General features: G+C 36.8%; 1 protein-coding gene across 2 annotated transcripts in view; it reads right to left on the bottom strand.

Annotated features, from left to right (window-relative positions):
• LOC126356329 (breast carcinoma-amplified sequence 3 homolog) overlaps window positions 1–22,370 on the bottom strand; it is a 119,357-nt gene that overhangs the window by 44,274 nt on the left and 52,713 nt on the right. For both annotated transcript variants that reach the window (XM_050007307.1, XM_050007308.1), the window contains exons 5-7: window positions 12,915–13,367; window positions 10,407–10,661; window positions 2,671–2,979 (exon numbers count right to left, since the gene is read on the bottom strand). In XM_050007307.1, the coding sequence (XP_049863264.1) occupies window positions 2,671–2,979; window positions 10,407–10,661; window positions 12,915–13,367 (1,017 nt within the window). The remainder of the gene's footprint in view (window positions 1–2,670; window positions 2,980–10,406; window positions 10,662–12,914; window positions 13,368–22,370) is intronic.

The raw sequence follows: 22,370 nt of genomic DNA on the forward strand, positions 1-22,370 counted from the left end.
CGGTACAATGAAATTCTCGGATATTTCTGGTAGCACCCTGCATGTTATCAAATTGTTGCATTATTAAATATTTGTTCCTTCAAGGCAAATAAACTTTTAAAATTACTGAAACTGCTATAGCTTCTAAATTCCATTTGTTCATTCAACATGTTTTCAGAAATTTTCTTTTTTTATAGTATTTATTTCAAGTTGTTCTAGAAGATCAAGATTTTCACCATGGTTTCCAGTTTTGACAAGTCCACAATAGTTAACAACTTGTACCTTAACAGCCATAAACTTCACAATAGCCTAACTATACTCCACACGGGAAACCAAGGAAAAAACCTTGATCTACTAGAATAATTAGGAATAGTGTTAACTGAAAAATTTTCTGAAAACATGTTGAATGAACAAACAGAATTTGGCAGCCACAGTTTTGTTGGTAATTTTAAAAGTTTAATTTTCTAAAGAAACACATATTTAATAGTGCAACCATTTGATAACACACAATCACATTTGACATATTCACAAATCTTTGTTTTATAAATGAAATCTATGTATATTTAATAATATAGAAGCTTTGTATCTACTTTGAAATAATAACACCTCTGTACCTACAAAAATTTAGCATTTTTGCACTTGATATTAATTGACTTGTGTTTACAAATCTGCTGTAGAATGGACGGTGTATACATGTACATAATCATGTCGGATATTACTGCACTTCAAAACCATCTATCCACTCCTTGAAACAGTAAGTTATTTTTTTTATTTATCTTAGTTTTGTAATTCACAATGTACCACTTTGTAATACACCAATGTATTCTTACCATGACCAGACGTAACCAAAATTTGAAAAAAGTTGATGTAGACTGTCAAAACAATTGAAAATGAGCTCCCTGGGCTCAAAATGCATCGTACATTGAAATAAAATCATGATTTGTGATTGAAGGAGATTGTTCTTTATTTTACAATGATATTAATTTATATTTTTGTTGAATAGTGTTAACTGTTACATCATAAAATCAGTTATTAGTCTATTACCAAAAAACTAAATGAGATACAGCCAAATTGAAGACACCAATTTATTCAGCAGGAAAGTGTGAATTCAATGATACTTACATAGATTCATTGTACTTTTTAATTTCTAAAAATTAAAAATATAATATGTATTATAGTTTGACAGATGTGATCAGTTAAGAATGAAGGGGTAACCTTAAGGTATTTAAATATCCCTAAGTTTCAGTTTTTGAAATTTCACTTCCAGATGGTAAGTATTGGCCAATAATTCTGTCTACTTAGAATATAACAGTTTTGTCAATTCAGTATTCCTACAGTACAAAAAGGTAATATTTTACATGGTTAAGCAAAGTATACCAATGTAGATCAGCGTTAGGGGTATAACACTTTTTCATTATGGAGTGAATGATTTAGAATAAAATGAGAGGATTCCTAATGAACACAGTGAATTCTTTCTATTTCATTTTTTTGTAAAGTCAATGTTTGCAATTACATCCAAAAAGCAGTATAGCAAAGATATATTAACACAGGATCTGTTTTATCATTAATAAGCCTAAATTTATAGCCTTATAGTGACCCTGAATTGTGAATTCATTCATTGACATCACAGTGCACTGTACTGGATTCTCAGAAAATATTATTTGAGCTTTGGTACAGATCTACCTGTTATGAAAATCTAATTCAAAACATAGTGTCTGTTTTAGGATAGCATACATAAAATAGTTAAAAATGTATTCAAATGAAAGGTTTTCAGACTTTGTTATCTTATTTCTATGCATGCACATTTCTACACATTTTTAATACAAAAGCATTTTAAAAAAATTGTTTTCCTTAAGCACAGGTTCCATGTTTAATTAATCACCAAGCATCTCAGAAATAGACTAAATAAAAGTATGAAGGTATGCCTAGCAGGAAGAATTTGGAAAAAAACAAGAAATTATTGTTTTATTTCCATGTACACTCTCATTACTTTGTAGTATTCACTTGAGCATCAGATAAACTAGTAAACACTTCACTTCAGAGGGATGAAGAGAAGTAAATACAAAAAACATGCTACAATGTTTCAGAAAATAGGTGGCTTCAGTATCTCTTCAGTAGGCAATACTAACGAGAATGCATCACAAATATGAAAAACATTTAATGATGTTTCAGAGAAATATTCTCAACAGCACTGGATATAATCAAATATGAAAATCTGCAATTGGTTAAAAACTTGAATGTACAAGAGACTGTTCTGCATGAACCAATGATATAAAATGTTATATAAATGTTTCTTCATAAGATTAACAGAGACGAGTCCTGACAATATGCAAATGAGGAAAGCAAACTTTTTCTTTTAGAATAATGGCAAGTTTATTAATTACTTTATATAATGAAAGTCCAATTTTTAACTGTAATAAAAAAATGGTGACAGCTGAAATCTTGGCATGCAAGACATAATGCTTAATGATATAAGGTATATGCTTAATTTATATAATTTATAAGAATCACTGCCCCACCTCATAATTTAACAGTATAAAGATTGAAATAACATTAACAATAAATTCTTTTAGGTGATTTTTTAGTCAACAGCAATATTACTTCAAAATCAATGAACATCACGTCACCTCTCTTTTGTTAATTCAGTTCCAAATAAATGTAAAATAAAAGAATTGCTGAATGGCTACTAACCTGTGCCAAAGGTTGCACTATAGTAGGATGAGGATACGGAGGCAATCGAGGATTTCTATATGGCACACTAGGCGGTGGAGGCGAGGCAACTGCTTCAGGCACAGGGCTGTTACGCCCTGTCGCTGTCGCATCACCTGTCAATCCCGCACTGCGGTGGAAACGTGACAGTCTATTAACGACATGGGGAGTAGCATGTGTGCGTGTTCCAACAGGTCCACCATAGGGTGTGATGGGAAAAACGTGAGTTGTGCCACGATGTGTGCTAACTGCCACCCATCGGCTGTCAGTTGCAAAAGCTATGTCTTGTACCTGCGTAATGGAAGCAACACATCCATTGGCTCCAACATTATTTCACATATTAATAATAAATCTATAGTATGGTGCTTTCTTGTTTTTTATACTTTTTCCTATATACATTATGCTCACTCCAACATATTTAAATACTGTATCAGCATGAACACTCAGTACAGTTACCATACAAGAAAATGTCAAAATTAAATGTAGGCAAATTTGCATAATGTGATTCATGTAATGATAAACACAGAAACTAATAGCAAGAGAATAGGAACTGTGGGAAGGCAATGGAGGAAGTATTTGGTGTCAATAACATACCAATGTAGTTTACAAAAAAAAATAATACTAAGGACTGGTTGATAAGAGTGGAAAGCTTTTCAATGGAAATACAATTGCCAGCTGCAGTCAGACATTCTACTTGTATCTTTGTCAAAGCTTATGGAATATGTGTGGAAAGGAGGGAGGGGGGGGGGGGGGGAGGAGGGAAAGAATTATAGAGCAAAACAGGTTCAGAAGGAATGTTTTAGAATGTGATTAAAGATTTAAGCAGCCATTCAAGATCATGCTAAATTTCTGTTATGGAATTACTTTAACAAGGCCTATGCATTATTGTTATTGTTTGGTTTGGGCCCCCTTTGAATACTTGTGTGCAAATGAGCTTAAAAACTAACAAAACATTTGTTAGAAAATCTTTTAAACAACACTAACAATTATTCTCAGTTAAAGATCCAGTAATAATTTAATATGATAAAAGCCTTAAAAATTGTGGCTGGTTGCCCATTAATAATTGTGAGAGAACCATACACTCTGGCAAATGATAAAACTTGAACTTGCAGACAGTTGAAGACAGACGCAAACTATCCCACAAAAGCCTATTACGACGTTTCAAGAACCAGCTTTAACTGAGAAGTCTAAAAATACACTACAACACCTTACATATTGTTCCCATATGGATCTAAAAGACAAGATTAGACTACATGCAGCAGACATAGAGGCATTAAAGCTATCATTCTTCCTGCACTCCATACACGAATGAAATGAGAAAAGCCAAAACTAGTGGTACAATGTGAAGTACCCTCTCCCATGCATTTCACAGTGAATTACAGAGTACTGAAATAGAAAAACTAACATGCATGCCCTGTGTGTGTGTGTGTGTGTGTGTGTGTGTGTGTGTGTGTGTGTGTAAGTGCGCGCGCAGATGCAGATGCAGCAAATAATGCTGGGATTATTTGCCTGAATCTGAGAGGAAATTTCGGTTTTGGTATGCTTTTCTTTCCACTGCAACTAAAGACATCCATTTTAACATATTGATTTCCTTGAACTTTTCTTCTTTAAGAAACAGAGGGCATTAAGAGCACAAAGTAACAAGATCTCACAAGCATTCACGATGTCTGATGGTAGCGAACAATTCTGCTTCATGGTCTCCTCCACCACATTTATTGCAAGTTGCACAACCATTACAAATGAATGGAGTATGCCCCATAAGTTGACACCAAACAAGGCAATAGTATTTGGAACATATGACCACTCCTTAACCCGGAGGAATCCATCTTGATACATTCCAACAAAACTGGTGAATCAAAAGCTACACTAAATATGTTTTTTTTTTTCTTTCAATATCACTATTTTTCCTTTTTCATGATATTCCTCATTTCTGTTACACCCTCTGCACATGACTGGTTTTAAAGTTTACTTACATGAACTGAGATAACATCACAGCATACACAGGGAAGTGAAACTGAAGACAAAATAGTAGAAAGGGAAGGGCAAGTAGATGGAGATGAGATGGGAAATACAATACTGCAAGCCGCAATTGAGAGAGCTCTGAAAGACCTAGGTCGAAACACATAGGAAACAGATGAAATACACTCATACTTCAAGAAGACTGTAACAATTCCAATTTCAAACAAGCAGATCTTGACGGGTGTGATTATTACTGAACTATCAGTGTATTGCTGTAAAATGCTGACACAAATTATTTACAGAAGAATGACAAAACTGGTAGATGTATCAACAAGGGAGGCAACACTGATCCAAAATCTTACCTTACTGGATTAAACTCTCTGAATTCTGAAGGTAACAGGGATAAAATACAGGGGATAAAAGGTTGTTTGCAACTTGCCAGACTGCAGTTATAAGAGCTGGAGCACATGAAAGGGAAATAGTGGTTGAGAAAGGAGTGAGACATGAGACAGGGCTGTAACCTATTCAATCTGCACACTGAGCAAGCAATAAAGAAAACCAACAAGCAAATTAAAGTTCAGGGAGAAGAAATAAAAATTTTCAGCTTTGTCGATGATATTGTAATTCTGTCAGAGTCAACAAAGCTGTGAACAATATGAATAGTCTCTTGAAAAGAAATTATAGGATGAACAACATCAAAAGTTAAAACAAGGTCAATAAGCAGTTCAGACAAGAAGAGAATAGAAGCTTTTGAAATGTAACGATACAGAGGAATGGTGAAGATTAGTTGGACAGATAGAGTAACTAATGACAAGATACTGAACTGAATTGGGGCAAAAAGAAATTTAAGGCACAGTTTGACTGAAAGAAGATATTGGCTAATAGGGCACATACTGAGGCATCAAGGAATTGTCAATATCGTAATGGGAAGGATAAAAATTGTAGACTTAGATCAAAGGACAAATATAGCAAGCAGGTTTAAATGGATGTTGGCTGGAGTAATTATTAAATGATGAAGAGTCTTGGACAGGATAGATTAGTATGGGGGCTTGCATCAAACCACTCTTTGTATTGAAGATGAACAATAACAAGAGAGGATATGACACCTTTGCTGTGGTTAAGCAAATAGTGTTTTCTGACAATGACAACATACATATCCAGACCTTTACATTTACGAAGACTTTCTGCCAGCTAAGACATTGATGTCTAAATATGGAGGGTGCCATTTCCAAGTCTATTGTTCTTCTGTAGTGAGTTAATAAAGTGATTTTGCTCTTTGGATGTTCAATGTCTTCCTCTTTACAATGATGAAGATGACACCAGCTCACTGAACTACATTCTTTTGTAATAAGCTCTGCCATATAGTATTAGCTGCTATTACAAGGGGCATAAGCATTTGAACATTATTACAGAGAAAGAAACTAACATCAAATACATTTCACATTGTAACATGAGGGCATGCTTAAAGTTTTGTTAACTTATGTGCTTGAAGTGGTAATAAACTAAGGGGTTAAGGAAATTACTCATTTGTCCTTTACATGGACACTAATCCATTTGCAAATACTTATGTTCTCAGATTAATTTGCTACATATCAACAAAAGCATAGCACAACTTTCATCCATATTGCTCTCACCTATGCAAAGGTGCTACCCAGTGATTTAAGGGGATATATAAGATCTGATAGGCTACCCATCCAAGATCTCTATGTCGTATGGGAGTAGGTGTTCATCAGTGACTCACTACATCCATTGGGAATGTTTTTTACAGAATTTGTAGGCTCCATTGGTATTAGATGAGCAGCTAGAGAAGTGAGTATCCACCCAGAGAGCCCTTCTTCCCTAGGTAAGTTTCATAAACTGGATTGTAGCAGTTGCAACAAAGGTCACCAGCTACAGATTCTTTCATCTCCTCACTCCTCAGCAGTTGTAGACCCCACTGTCATGTGTCACACACCAAGTAAAGGCTCCCCCCCTCCCCCCTCAAGGTTCATATCATCCTCATAATCTGCACAATTAAGCTAACAATCCCACTCTGTGGGACACAATGTTCAACCACCATTCCATATGGTTGAAGGTTGCAGAAAAATGTACTGAGCTTACAGTCTCCTGCTCAGTAACCCCATGTTCAACACATCTGTAACCAACCTTGTTTGGCTAAATTCCTTAATACACTCACCATTAGGAAAGACCCAGAAGACACAAGCAGTTTTTAAAATGCACAGATGCAGTGAAAATTAAACCCAAAAGTTTACAGATAGAAGTGTTAGAGAGCTGGCAAAGATTTGGGAATTCTCTGTGAGTTTTATATTATTAGCTATTTCATAACAAACACATTTTATATGAAACTATTCTGGTCTTCTATTTGGTTTGAGAAAAGAATCTTGTTTTGTTTTGCTTCATAATACAAGTATGTATGCTCTGCTAACAGAGTCACACACTGGTTTCCCTAGAGTGATCCACTGATCTGCTGAGAAATACTTTGTAAATTGCATCATCCATGTTCCATATATAGAATCAATATTTTTGTTGCACATAATTCACTAGGAGTTGAGTCTCTTCTGGCGGCTCCACCCAAACTTAGCTTCATCAGTTTTTTATACCCGATGCCATGGTAGTGTTGTATTGCAGTAATTTAGAAACAGAGTAATAGCAGAAGTTAGATGGTGTGTCCACTGCTTTGCTCCAATCTTTCTCACCTAAGAGTGAGAGGAATAATGCTTTTAGTCAATGCCCTGTTGTCAGCATAGGAAAATTACATATCTTATGAAAATGCCCTGAGGTTTCTTTGCACAGGGTGTATACCCGGACAAGAAAAAGATTCCCAGATTTCTCATGGATTTCCCACTCAAAAATACACTTTTTCTTTGGTGTAAATACACTTCTTTCCAGATGAAAATACACTGTACCCCTAATGAAAGCACATTTTTCCATGTTAAATGACAATACACTTTCCTTCAGAGCTGTAAAACTCACCAGCCAATGACAGCAAATATTCTGGGCCCCGGGACGCAGGATGTAATCAGCCAATAGCAACAGATTGTTAAGTAGCAGAAACACACAAATAGAAGAAGTTAATGGTTTAAATTAACATACATATAGTGTTGCTACAAGAAATCTAATTTTTCACATACTATATTGGTCACCAAAAATTCTTTTGCTGTTTTTTTCTGGGGTGTGGTTGCGAAGGATCCTAAGCACACAGCATAAATTGCAGCAGCTGAATACTTCTGACAAGCATGATTATAAATTTCACTGCTGTGCAACATACATTCATGGGTTAACTGGCTGAATATATGTTCTGTCAAGCACTTCAACTTTTCCGTAGAAAAGTCAATTACACGTGAAACTGAAAGAACTAAAATACATCTGAAAAACTGAATGCAAAACCTGGTCTTTCTTAGCAGGTGTTACCCTCTTAGGTACATCAGATAGATACATGTGTGCCAGTAAAAATTTAAATAATGTGTTAAAAGAAAGAAAAAAATCCTTGACGTCTATATTTATGTGCTGCTCCATGACTCTGCTGTCAATATCTTTATTCTTGGCTTGTATGTAACTTCTGTGTTTTCTTTCAGTAAAATGTGGTTTTTTTTTTTTTTTTTGCATCCAGGGTGTAATTATAAAGTTAATAAAATGTTTTCTTGCACAGCAGTTCACTGACATTCTTATTGTTAAATTCTTTGCCACCACCCCTTGAACGAGTTTGATTTAATTTTCTATGTTCAGAAATTGGCATGCAAGAGACAAAGCAATAATTTCATGATTTTTTTCTTTTGGAGGAAGTGTTAAAAGAAAAGAAAAAAAATCCTTGACGTCTATATTTATGTGCTACTCCATGACTCTGCTGTCAATATCTTTATTCTTGGCTTGTATGTAACTTCTGTGTTTTCTTTCAATAAAATGTGGTTTTTTTTTTGTATCCAGGGTGTAATTATAAAGTTAGTAAAATGTTTTCTTGCCTTTAAAATAATATTTTTCATCATAATGGTATAAATGGCTGGTCTTCTGGGCCAGAAATTTTTCTAGGTGGCTGGTGCTCAATGTTAAGTTTTGAATGAAAGACTAACACTCTGTGATTTAAGGAATTCATCACACATTCTCACTCATAACGTAATTCATCTTATGTAAAAGGAAATTTACTTTGAAAATAACATTTCTCAAATCATCATTTGCAATATTTTCCTGTGACCTATTAGACATATAAACAGTTGTGACATTACACTCATCGAAACAATAGCCACAAGAAAGATGTGTTGCAAGCGGTTTGTTGTTGCGTAGTATTGCACAGTCATTGACACATTTTGCTGTTGGTGGATGCTTGTGTGTTTACTGTGTTTTGTTGTTGTAAATGGTACATTTTATTTGCAACTTAAGTTTTATTTTGATATTATTCTCTAGGTTCTATTTTACTTCTGTGGTATTGTTCTGTAATAGAGGGCTACAGAAAAATACTTTGTTAGAGTATCAGTTCTTACCAATCAAAATTACAAAAATTTAACTGAAAACTAAAGCAATGAAAAATTTCTGGAAATCTAAAAATTTCCCAGGTTTATCCTGGATTTCTCTTGGATGAAAAAACTCCTGAGTTTTTCCCAGTTTTCCCAGTTGTCCCAGAGCGTAGACACCCTGTTGCACCATTCAACCAGTGTTTTGACTAAATGCATGTGGACATAAGTGTGTCCATTGCCACTATCAGAAGGAACTCTTTATGGTTTAAACAGGCCGCTACCCACACTGATCAGAAATTTTCCTAATGCCAAATGCCATAGTAATCACCATCTCAAAGACTTTCATACAAAGATGGATTGTATATCACCGAATACTGTTGTACATAGCCACTGAGCAAGCAAGACAGTTCAAATAATATTTTTCAAAACTTTTATAGATTTATTGTAAATTAAATGCATTACATTAGTGTCTACCATCCAGCTGCAAATGATACCACAGAGTGGCAAATCACCAGCTGAGTACTGCACTCAAATACCATACCACGGCAGACTCGATAGAGGAGATGTCACTGATACTGCTGGGCTTGCACACATCTTTTAAACAAGATTTAGATGTAACAACTGCTGTAATGCTATTTTTAAGGCAGCTGTGAGCTCAAGTCGAATGATTACATCAAACAACAATAAAAGGAGTAAGGTTCCTGTTGATCATTTATTGCCAAAGAGCTGAAAGGCCGCAAAAAAATTTATTGTGTCACAATGTTGTTCCTGAACTGCTACAGTCACAGTACAACAGCCCATATCCATTTTAGTTTGAGAGAGAAAGAGAAGCCATGTGATATTAGTGTGGATGCCACAGTATCAATTGACAGAGTTATATCAGTTTTTACCATGACTGACAAGGCTGTCGTCAGAAAGAATAATCTTAAACAGAACATGGCCAAAAGCAACATGCCATGATCAGGGATTGCCCCTCACTTGTCACTGCTGCCACCAATGCCAACAGATAACAAAACAGAGCCACGTACCAATGTGGTTCAATCCTACATACTGTTAACACTAAGAGGGGATTAATTATACATTAGTTTCACTTTATTATCCACCTCATAACGAACACTTGTACATATTTACTCTTTGATCTTTTGACCTCATTCTGATTTTTTTCTGTTTTAACAAAGATTCTTATTTTGTTTTGCTCCCTAAAATGAATATGTTCGCAGTTAATTTTGAAATTAAAACCATGTTAACTGTATCACAAAATAATATACTGCGATATATGGTGAAGAAGAAAAGTGTACAATATTATTTTACCTTAGCAGTGGTATCCCCACGATGCAAAGTGTAGAGATGGTGTACAGCAGCAAGTGATGATCCACAAGGATGAGGCTGTATTCTAAACAGATGGAAGTCATGGCCACGGCGGTCGGCAGTCAGTAGCAGCATACCAGAAGAGTCAAATGCCAAAGCCACAACAGGTTCACTATGAGCAGTAAAATGAGCAACCATGTTCTCCGTAGAACCTTCCTCAGAGTTGCTTCTCTCCCGATCACAGCCTCTCGCTGCTCCCTGTGCCAACAAGATTTCCACAGTGTTTAATGGGTGAATGCAACAATGTAAGTAAGAAGATACAGAAAAGATATGTGTTAGAAAAACATAAAAAAGTTTGATTAGATCATATAATTTTTGATGTCTTTGAGGGATTAGACATGCCTGAAGGGGATATATCATACAAGAAAAGCAACAGAAAGCTTAAAACTGTGTACTAGACCAGGACTCTAACCCAGAACCTTGCCTTTTGTGGGCAATGTTCTTACCAAACGGGCCAGACAGGCACAACTCACAACCAGTAATCACAGCTTCACTTTTGTCAGTACCTTTCTCCAACTTTCACAGACTTCACAGGAGCTCTCCTACATATCTTGTGGGACTAGCACACCTGGAAGAAAGGATATTACGGAGAAACAGCTTAGCCCCGGCAAAGGGATTCTTACCAGAGTTACTCTTTCACTCTGCAGTGAAGAGTGTGCTGTTTTTGAAACTTCCTGGCAGTTTTAAACAACATGTCACACTTTGACTCAAACTGAAAACACTGCTTTTCTGGGGTAATGCTCTGAACTGCTGAGCTATATAATGACTGCCAACTCCAGCATGTGGAGCCCGAAATGCTGGAGTTGGACATTATGTCAGCTTGAATACTGCAGTACACTCCAATTAATCAAAATTTATTTTAAACAAGTGTTTTAAAAACCAAACATGAGATGCGTTTGTTTTTGCACATGTGTGTGTGTGTGTGTGTGTGTGTTTTACTGCTGATGGCCATGGTCAAAAGCTTTATGTGAGTGTCTTTCAATTGTGCCTGTCTGCAACTTGACAGGTCTTCATTACCGTACATTGTTGATATTCCTACCTGGAGTTCCCATTGTTGAATTTATGACAAGGGGCATTCAATAAGAAATGCAATACTTTTTTCTGAAAGCAGGTTGGTTTTATTAAGCGTTCCAATGCATCATATTAATCTCTACTCTTATGGCTACAAAACTCTATTTTTCAATACAATATCAGAAAAATGCAACAGCCTTATACACAGGAGGGCCTGTAGCCCTTATGGTACCATTCTACTGGTCAATGTTGGAACCAATGTCTTTCTGCATCAATAACCTCCCCATCACCCACATACTGCTTCCTGTAGAGTGCAGCCTTCATTGGGCCAAATAAATTGATGTCGAAAGGTGTAAGATCTGGACTGTAGGGAGGATGAGTAAGAGCAGTCCAATGAAGTTTTGCGAGCTCCTCCCACTTGTGCAGACTTGTTTGAGGTCATGTGTTGTAGTGGAGAAGGAGAAGTTTGTTTACATTTTTATGGTGACAAACAAACTGGAGTCATTTCTTCAATTTCTTGAGGGTACCACAATACACTTCAGAGCTAATTGTTGCACCATGAGGGAGGACATCAAACAAAATAGCACCTTTAGAGTCCCAGAAGACCACTGCCATGACCTTCCTGGTTAAGGGTGTAGCTTTGAACTTTATCTTCGAAGGAGAGGTAATGTGGCGCCACTCCACAGATTGCCATCTTATTTTCAGTTCAAAGTGATGAAGCCATGTTGTCATCACCTGTGAGAAAGCTCAACAAAAAAATGTCATGATCAGCCTTGTAATGTGCAAGCAATTCTGCACATATGGTCCTTCACTGCTCTTTATGGTCTTCCGTTACACAGTGAGGAATCCAGAGGGCCCACACATCTTAAGTACACCAACTGATGGACGAGTGTGTCACCACTAACAACAGTGATGTCCAGTTGTGGAAAGTGTCCCCACGTCCCAACATTGCAGGAGTCACAGCTGTATGTGTCCAGCCAACATGGAAGATCAGACAGGTTCTTGATGCGTTGATGGCAGATGCCTTGTCCTATGACTCACTGTGCTTTTGTTCACTGTCAGGTCTCCATAGACATTCTGCAAGCACCTGTGAATATCTGTGATACTCTGGCTGTCCGATACAAGAAACTCAATGACAGATCTCTGATTAGAATGCATCTCTGCTACAGACACTATTTTGAAGGCTACATATAGCATTGCCACCAATGAAAAGCTCATGAAATTACATGGAGTGAAGCAGGAAGATTTCACAATGTCCCACAACAAATGCCACTTTTTTTTAACTGAAACTGACCAAGAAAAAATGTATTACATTTCTATTGAAAGCCCCTCATATTTCAGTCTTCAGAAACTGAAAGAATCAACTTGAATACTGTAGTACATTCCAATTAACCAAAATTTATTTTAGAGAAGTGGTTTAAAAAGCAAACTGTTTTGAACCTGTATATCAATTATTGTGACAATTCCTGGCTGGAGACCACTGTCAACAGTAGTAGAGGAAGGTGCAGTTAGGACGCCGACAGCACCTGCCCCACCACGTTGTTGTGCACTCAGGCTGCTGGCGACAGTTTCTCCCAAGCCACGTAAGCCTTTGCCTAAAGATTTTGCTGCATGAAGAACAGCAGCAGTGTAGGACTGTACACCATCACCCTCACTGCCGCCAGAAGATCGACGTGCAGGTAACAGGCGTCTAGAAGCATATGCCAGCCAACGGGGGCCCAGTGCCACTGGATTTGGATTAGGACCAGGACACGGGTAGCATGTAGTGACAGTCAGCCGATCCTCAAGTGTGGCTGCATCAAACACAGCCACACGTTCTGGAAATGTAACAACCACAGACCGTCGATTTGCTAGAACATCACTCACTGGATTTTTGAATTTGATGCTTTTAACCTGCAACAGAAACACAATGAAATAAAAATAATTACTCCAATGCATAATATATTCTTAACAAAACACAAAAGAAACAAAACATCATATAAATTCATATAAAAACTTATTTTGATTAGAAACTAATTTAAAGCAACAAACTTACTTTCACTAAGACAATAATTTTGCCTATCGGTACATACCGAAAACAGAAATCATGGCTTTCAAATGTGATAAACAACATCAAAATATTCTTTTTGCGGTCTATAATATTTTAGGACCTTTACTAAAAACCTTCTGTTATCTGTTATTGTGGAATGAAATATTTGATTAGGCACTAAACTATCTCCAAGCATTCTCCCCCCGCCTAGCCACGGCAGGGAAGACATAATTTTTGTCATTAGCACAACATATAGACTATGAAATTCATTTATTAGCTATAAAACTTAGTTGTCAAACACAATATCTCCATGTCTGTATATTTTCTTGAGATATTAACACTACTGAAATGATGCAAAGGGCATGTGTATGTGGACTTGACTATGCACAGGGTGCTAAAATTGAGCTTTCTGCCAAATTACATAGGAGCCCATTACACAACTATATGTACAGTAAAGCTCAACAGTGACAATAAATGCCTCAATAACTGTAAAAATCAACATAATGTATAAATAGTTTAATAGGTTTATTAAAAGGATGGAATACTGCTGTGTGTAGCTATGGACAGTTTAAATCTCCCCTGCATGAATTTATTTGTTGTTACTACTTTAATAATTTGAACATGTAGAGAATAGGAAGTTAGGAAAGCAGAGTGACTGCAGTTATTATTAAGAAGTTTTGGACCCTAAATGTAGAACAGCATGTGGTTTTTTTCTCCAAGTAATATCTCATCCAAATGCGTTTGAGTTTAATAAGAAGTGGACAATAACCGTCTCATTTTCTGTGAAGTCCTCCACAACAGTTAATGTGACATTCCAAAGATCATATTACATTCTTAATGCAAGGTAAGGCCAGCTTTCTCACACTATCTATTTCATTTATGTCCATATTTCTTCATGCCATTGAGGTCTGGTGTGCAGAATGGGGTCAATCAAGGATTGTAATAAGAGTTCTGTTTTACCAACCATCACTGTGCTACCACTGTGTGCTCTATATACTAGTCCTACTAGAAAGAGATTACTCTGTCAGCAAACAGCTGTAATGGGATTACAGCATTACACGTAATATGGTATACTGGGCAACATCAAGTTTACCATATATCCTGCACAGCATTCATAATCTGTGGTAGTTTACTGCTGATGCTGTTGTGTATGGCAGGATGTCCAAGTTGAGTGATCGTAGGAAGATATAAAACAACTTAGACAAAATGTCTAATGTCATGAATAGCAACGAACTCTAAATGTGGAAAAATGTAAGTTAATGCAGACGAGTAAGAAGAACAAACCTTTAATGTTTGGTTACAGTATTACTAGTGCAATGCTTGACACAGCAAGTCATTGAAATATCTAGGCATAACGTTGCAAAGCGATATGAAATAGGACGAGCATGTGAGAACTGTGATGGGGAAGACAAATGGTTGACATGGGTTTATTGGGAGGATTTTAGAGTGGTTCACTTTAAAGGATATCGCATATAGAATGCTGGTGTGAATTATTCTTAAGTACTGCTCGAGTGTTTGGGATCCATACCAGATTGGATTGGATTGGATGACATCGAGGCAATTCACCAGCATTTGACGCTGACTGCCGAACGATTCTACTGCCAACAACATACATAGTGCATAAGGACCACAAAAATAAGATTCAAGAAGTTAGGGATCATATGGGGGCATATCGACAGTCGTTTTACCCGTGCTCTACTTGCAAGTGGAACAGAAAAGGAAATGACTAGTAGTGGTACAGGGTACTCTCCTCTGCCACAGAAATCCAGCCCCACACAGACGTGTGCACAGTAGGTGATGACATTACCCAGTATATACTTGGTAAAGAGGAAACCTTGCAACCTGTAGAACTCTAAGCAAACTGTTGTTTGCAGAGGAAAAACTCAATTCATCACTAAATAAAACGTTTTGCCACCTATGACTGACACTGTCTGTGCCAAACAGTAGACAGCAGAATCACTGTACATCATGGAGTCTCTCCTTTAATGCTACAAGTTTCTTTTGAAGCTCAGGCCCTCAAACCAGTGTGGAACCAAATCCACTGACCTATAAAATTTTTGTTCCATGTTTCACCAGCAGTGTGTTTGAAGTAAAACTTTGGCATATCATTTTGGTCATTTTATTATATAGGACCAGTGTTGCAACATGCCTCAAAGTCTGGTTCCCACAGCCCTACCTGATTCTCCAGGTTCACGATACCATTATCTCCCACGCAAAGCAATGCTATCATTGTAACACAGTCTCCAAAGCCAAGAAATTCCTTTTCTTCACAAGAGAAATGATGCAGACACAAATAATGTGCCGACATTGAGGTATAGTTCATAAAAACAATTCATGGACCCACACTGAGAATGATACCCTTACAGACATATATAACTCTCGGTGTTAGACTGTTAGAATAAGGCCAGCATATGCAGGATATAACTAATATGCAACATTATTCTACAGGAAATCCACTCTAGAATTTCATTCCAATTTGAGTAAGGTGACCCAATAAGAACTTTACCCAATATTTCTCTCTCCATTTGTCTGTACAGTACTCTACATCCCATGCTCTACTTTGAAGGAGGTTCAAAGTCAATTGTAAGGAGCACTATGGAGTATTCTGAAAAGTTCCTAAAAGTGTCACTCGAGTATACTGTAATATTAATTAACTTCTTGTTACATTACACAGTGAAGTACATAGAGCACATCCAAGGGAATAATGGCACGCATTATTTAAAAACCCATCCCAATACATAAAGATAATTTAATGTTTCCTGTTTGTTATATGCTCAAAATCTCCAATACATGAAATTTAAAATTCTCAGCACATTAAAAGACAATTATATTCTGAATCTGAATCTAGGTTTATTGAAAAAGAGCTACATGATGCCCTGATACAGAAATGTCACAACTCAGTGGAAGGTTTTATGGTAATTTAAGTAGCCTGTCAATGATCACTAGTTTTAGTGTGTCAACATTATTATTCATTCAAAGAAAAATAATTATTAGTCCATTTCAGTACAATATGCTACTGTTCACACAATTTTCACCCCACACACTTCCCTCCATTACCAAAATGGAAATGAGAAACTCATTTTACTAAGGTTTGAAGCTCCAATTGATGTTCTTCCGCATTTGCGATTAAAAATTGAGTTGTTTTGAAAATCAGCCTTATGCAAATACAATTTGTTTATTTTTGTATTTACCCAGACATGTTTCAACACCTGTGTGTCATCTTCCGTGAGTCAAATTTTTATTTTGTAAAATTACATCACTAAATTAACTGCGTTATTATACACCGTCTTTTTGTGTAGTCTTTTTTGACATTTTTTTGACAGCATGTCATCTGTAAAACTGTGTGGAAACAGTACAGTGAATAACCATTGATTGAGACGCCAACCAGACATGCAACAAAACAAAAAATTTTGCAGATGACATGCTATCAAAATCACGGCGAAAAAGGGCACAAAAAATGGTGCATAATAACACAGTTAATTTAGTAATGTAATTTTAAGAAATAAAAATTTGACCCACAGAAGATGACACATAGGCGTCGAAACATGTCTGGGTAAATACAAAAATAAACAAATTGTGTTTGCATAAGGCTGATTTTCAAAACAACCCAATTTCAAACAGACATTCTTTTATGAATCAGGATATGCATTATCAATTGTTTTAACCAGGTTGTGGCATAAAATTCTTTTCTCCCCAAAATACCTCTTCACCACTTCACCCCTTATTCAATCTATCCATCTAACCTTCAGTATTCTTGAGCAGCAGCACATTTCATTGCACATGTTTCACTTCTGACACTCCAGATAAATATCTTCAGGGAAGACTTCCTAATACTTAAATTTGTTTTCAGTATTACATTTTTCTCATTTTTGGAAATTTTTTCCTTGCTTTTGCTAATATGTAATTTATATCCTCTACAATTTGGCCATCGTCAGTTATTTTACTTGCCAAACAGCAAAACTCATCAACTACTTGCGGAGTCTAGTTTCTTAACCTAATTCTCTTGGCATCACCTGATTTCAATCCACTACATCATACTGTCCTTATTTTACTTTTGTTGATGTTCCTGTAACAACATTCATTCAAGACACTATCCATTCCATTTAGCTTTCTTTTAATTCCTGTACTATCTACGTTACAATTACAATCTCATTACCAAACCTCAAGGTTTTTACTTCTTATCTCTGAACTTACATTTTGCTTTCTAATTTCTCTTTGGTTTACATTACTGCTTGTTCACTGAACAGGTTGAGTAACATCTGAGATGGACTGCAACTTGGTCTCAGTCCCTTCTTGTCTTTCCAGTCCTTTGATTCTTATAACTGTAATCTAGTTTCAGTACAAGTTTCAGATAACCATTCACTCTCTATATTTTATCCTTGCTGCCTTCAGAATTTAAAAGAGTGTATTGTGGCCAACACTGTCAAAGACTTTATCTAAATCAACAAATGCTATAAACATTGGTTTGTCTTTATTCAACCCATCTGCCAAGATCAGCTACAGGATCAATATTGCCTCACATATTCCTACACTAGCTGAATACCTGGCATTGCCCTGGTATGTATTTATTTCAATTCTCTTAGTCCACCCCTCCTTTCCCCTCTCTTTGTCCATCTGCTGCTACTCTTCTCTCTCTCTCTCTCTCTCTCTCTCTCTCTCTCTCTCTCTCTCTCTCTCTGTGTGTGTGTGTGTGTGTGTGTGTGTGTGTGTGTGTGTACATATCCTCCTCTTTCCTCTGTGCATCCACCTTTTCTTCCATTTATCCATCCATTTCCTCCTCCTCTTGCTCTTCTTCCTCAGCATCCCCCACCCCACCCCCTCCGTTTACTGTGTCCTTCCCTCATAACTTCTGAACTATGCGTTGCACAATGATAGAATTTTGTAGGTACATGCAGCAGCATATGTGGATGCTGTCTGCTGAATGTGTTTTGAACAGAGTTAGCAGCAAAAAAGCCATAAATCTAAACGTCGTGATGGCATGCCTGATGTGATAGTTTTACTGCATGAACAGCAAAACTGTAGTAAGTAATGGACTTTTCCTCTTTCATCATTTTGTGGTAGTTGTAAGAGAGAAAGAGTTTTTTAAGTATTTGAAATTATGTCTAGTTTGTTGCTAGTCACTAAGTGCTCTCATTCTCAAATATTGGATAGCATGCATAGTAGCTATACATTATCCAACATGTACATTATTCTACAAATCAATAAGTACCTTATACCAAACCCTCCCCCCCCCCCCCCCCCCCCCCCCCTCCACATGAATCACAGACCTTGCCGTGGGTGAGGAGGCTTTTAAATTTTCTGTTGCGAGGCCACACAAACATGTGCTTCCTGAACAGGAACAGCAGCCTTTTTAGTAGTTGCAGGGGCAACAGTCTGGATGATTGATTGATCTGGCCTTGTAACATTAACCAAAACAGCCTTGCTGTGCTGGTACTGTGAACAGCTGAAAGCGAAGGCAAACTACAGCCATAATTTTTCCCAACAACATTTGGTTTTACTGTATAGTTAAATGATGATGGTGTTCTCTTGTGTAAAATACTCCGGAGATAAAATAGTCTGCCATTTGGAACTCTGGGCAGGGAATACTCAGGACGACGTCATTATCAAGAGAAATAAAACTGGCATTCTACAGATCGGAGAGCAGAATTTCAGATCCCTTTATCAGGCAGGTAGGTTAGAAAATTTAAAAAGGGAAATGGTTAGGTTAAAGCTAGATATAGTGGGAATTAGTGAAGTTCAATGGCAGGAGGAACAAGACTTCTGGTCAGGTGAATACAGGGTTATAAATATAAAATCAAATAGGGGTAATGCAGAGTGGGTTTAATAATGAATAAAAAAAAATAGGAGTGCGGGTAAGCTACGACAAACAGCATAGTGAACCCATTATTGTATCCAAGGTAGACACGAAGCCCGTGCCTACCACAGTAGTAAAAGTTTATATGGCAATAGCTCTGCAGATGAAGAGATTGAAGAAATGTATGATGAGGTAAAAGAAGTTATTCAGATAGTGAAGGGAGATGAAAATTTAATAGTTATGGGGGACTGGAATTCAATAGCAGGAAAAGGAAGAGAAGGGAAAGTAGTAGGTGAATATGGAATGGGGCTAAGAAATGAAAGAGGAAGCTGCCTGGTAGAATTTTGGACAGAGAATAACTTAATCATAGCTAACACTTGGTTCAAGAATCATGAAAGAAGGTCGTATATGTGGCAGAGGCCTCGAGACACTGGAAGGTTTCAGACAGATTATATAATGGTAAGACAGAGGTTTGGGAACCATACTTTAAATTGTAAGACTTTTCCAGGGACAGAAGTGGACTCTGACCACAATTTATTGGTTACAAACGGTAGATTAAATCTGAAGAAACTGCAAAAAGGTGGGAATTTAAAGAGATGGGACCTGGATAAACTGAAAGAACCAGAGGTTGTAGAGTGTTTCAGAGAGAGCTTTAGGGAATGACTGACAAGAATGAAGGAAAGAAATACAGTAGAAGATGAATGGACAGATTTGAGTGAAAGCAGCAGAGGATCAAGTACGCAAAAATATGAGGGCTAGTAGAAATCCTTGGTAACAGAAAAGATAGTGAATTTGATGAAAGGAAAATATATAAAAATGAAGTAAACAAAGCAGGCAAAAAGGAATACAAACATCTCAAAAATGAGATTGACAGTAAGTGAAAATGGCTAAGGAGGGATGGTTAGAGGACAAATGTAAGGATGTAAAGGCTTATCTCACTAGGGGTAAGATAGATACTGCCTACAGGAAAATTAAAGACTTTTGGAGAAAAAAAGTATCACCAGTATGAATATCAAGAGCTCAGATGGAAAACCAGTTCTAAGCAAATAAGGGAAAGCAGAAAGTGGAAGGAGTATATAGAGGGTCTATACAAGAGCACTGTACTTGAGGACAATATTATGGAAATGGAAGAGGATGTAGATGAAGATGAAATGGGAAATATGATACTGGGTGAAGAGTTTGACAGAGCACTGAATGACTTAAGTCAAAACAAGGCCCTGAGAGTAGACAACATTCGATTAGAACTACTGATAGCGTTGGGAGAGCCAGCCATGGCAAAACTCGACCATCTGGTGACCAAGATGTACAAGACAGGTGAAGTACCCTCAGACTTCAAGAAGAATATAACAACTCCAGTCCCAAAGGAACAAGGTGTTGATAAGTGCAAAAATTACAAAATTATCAGTTTAATAAGTCAAGGCTGTAAAATACCAATAAAATTCTTTACTGAGAACTGAAAAAGTTGCAGAATCTCATCTCGGGGAAGATCAGTTAAGATTCTGTAAAAATGTTGCCCTTATGAATTATTTTAAAAGACAGATTAAGGAAAGGCAAACTTGCATTTCCAGAATTTGTAGACTTAGAGAAAGCTTTTGACAATGTTGACTGGAATACTCTCTTTCAAATTCTGAAGATGGCAGGGGTAAAATACAGGGAGTGAAAGGCTATTTACAATTTGTACAGAAACCAGATGTCAGTTATAAGAGTTGAGGGACATTAAAGGGAACTAGTGGTTGGGAAGGGAGTGAGGCAGGGTTTTAGCCAATCCCCGATGTTATTCAGTCTATATATTGAGCAAGCAGTAAAGGAAACAAAAGAAAAATTTTGAGTAGGAATTCAAATCCATTGAGAAGAAATAATAACTTTGAGGTTTACCGATGATATTGTAATTATGTCAGAGACAGCAAAGTACTTCGAAGAGCAGCTGAATGGAATGGATAGTGTCTTGAAAGGAGGATATCAGATAAAACATCAACAAAAGCAAAATGAGGATAATGGAATGTAGTCGATTTAAATCAGGTGATACTGAGGGAATTAGATTAGGAAATGAGACACTTGAAGTAGTAGATGAGTTTTGCTATTTGCGGAGCAAAACAACTGATGATGGTCGAAATAGAGAGGATACAAAATGTAGACTGGCAATGGCAAGGAAAGTGTTTCTGAAGAAGAGAAACTTGTTGTGTCAGTAAGTCTTTTCTGAAAGTATTTGTATCGAGTGTAGTCGTGTATGGAAGTGCAACATGGATTAAATAGTTCAGACATGAAGAGAATAGAAGTATTTGAAATGTAGTGCTACAGAAGGATGCTGAAGATTAGATGGACAGATCACGTAACTAATGAGGAGGTACTGCACAGAATTAGGGAGAAGAGGAACTTGTGGCACAACTTGACTAGAAGAATACATTAGTTGGTACAACATGTTCTCAGGCATCAAGGGATCAATAATTTGGTATTGGAGGACAGTGTGGAGGATAAAAATTGTAAGGAGACTAAGAGATGAATACACTAAGCAGATTCAGAAGGATGTAGGTTGCAGTAGTTACACGGAAATGAAGTTTGCATAGGATGGAGTAGCACGGAGAGTTGCATCACACCAGTTTCTGGACTGAAGACCACAACCACAACAACAACAACAACAACTAAACACTTTCTGAGGTAGCCTATGTTCTTCCTTAGGTTCAAGCTATCTCCTTACCAAACTTCATCTAAATGGTCCATCTGGTTAGTAACAACAAACTTAAGCATTATACATAATACAGCAGTTTATTATGCATCTCATTGTTTACGACACCATATATCCTGAAATATGTGTCATATCTAAACAATATTTTCAGATATATGTGAACAATTTCCACAGAATATGTCATAAACACAGTGGAACCTCACTTAACGAGCACCTCCCATAACATGCAATTCACATAAGGAGCAAAACTAATTATAAAAAAATTACTCGCTTAATGTGAAATGTTTCGCATAACAAATGACAATGATTTAACGTGACATCACCAACCGTTTGTCACAGTGGGGGAAATGTTCAACAATATGAATACCTTTCATTGTCGGCAGCTGCATA

Source organism: Schistocerca gregaria, chromosome 3, assembly GCF_023897955.1.
Source record: "Schistocerca gregaria isolate iqSchGreg1 chromosome 3, iqSchGreg1.2, whole genome shotgun sequence".
In the NCBI taxonomy this organism is placed as follows: Eukaryota; Metazoa; Arthropoda; class Insecta; order Orthoptera; family Acrididae; genus Schistocerca; species Schistocerca gregaria.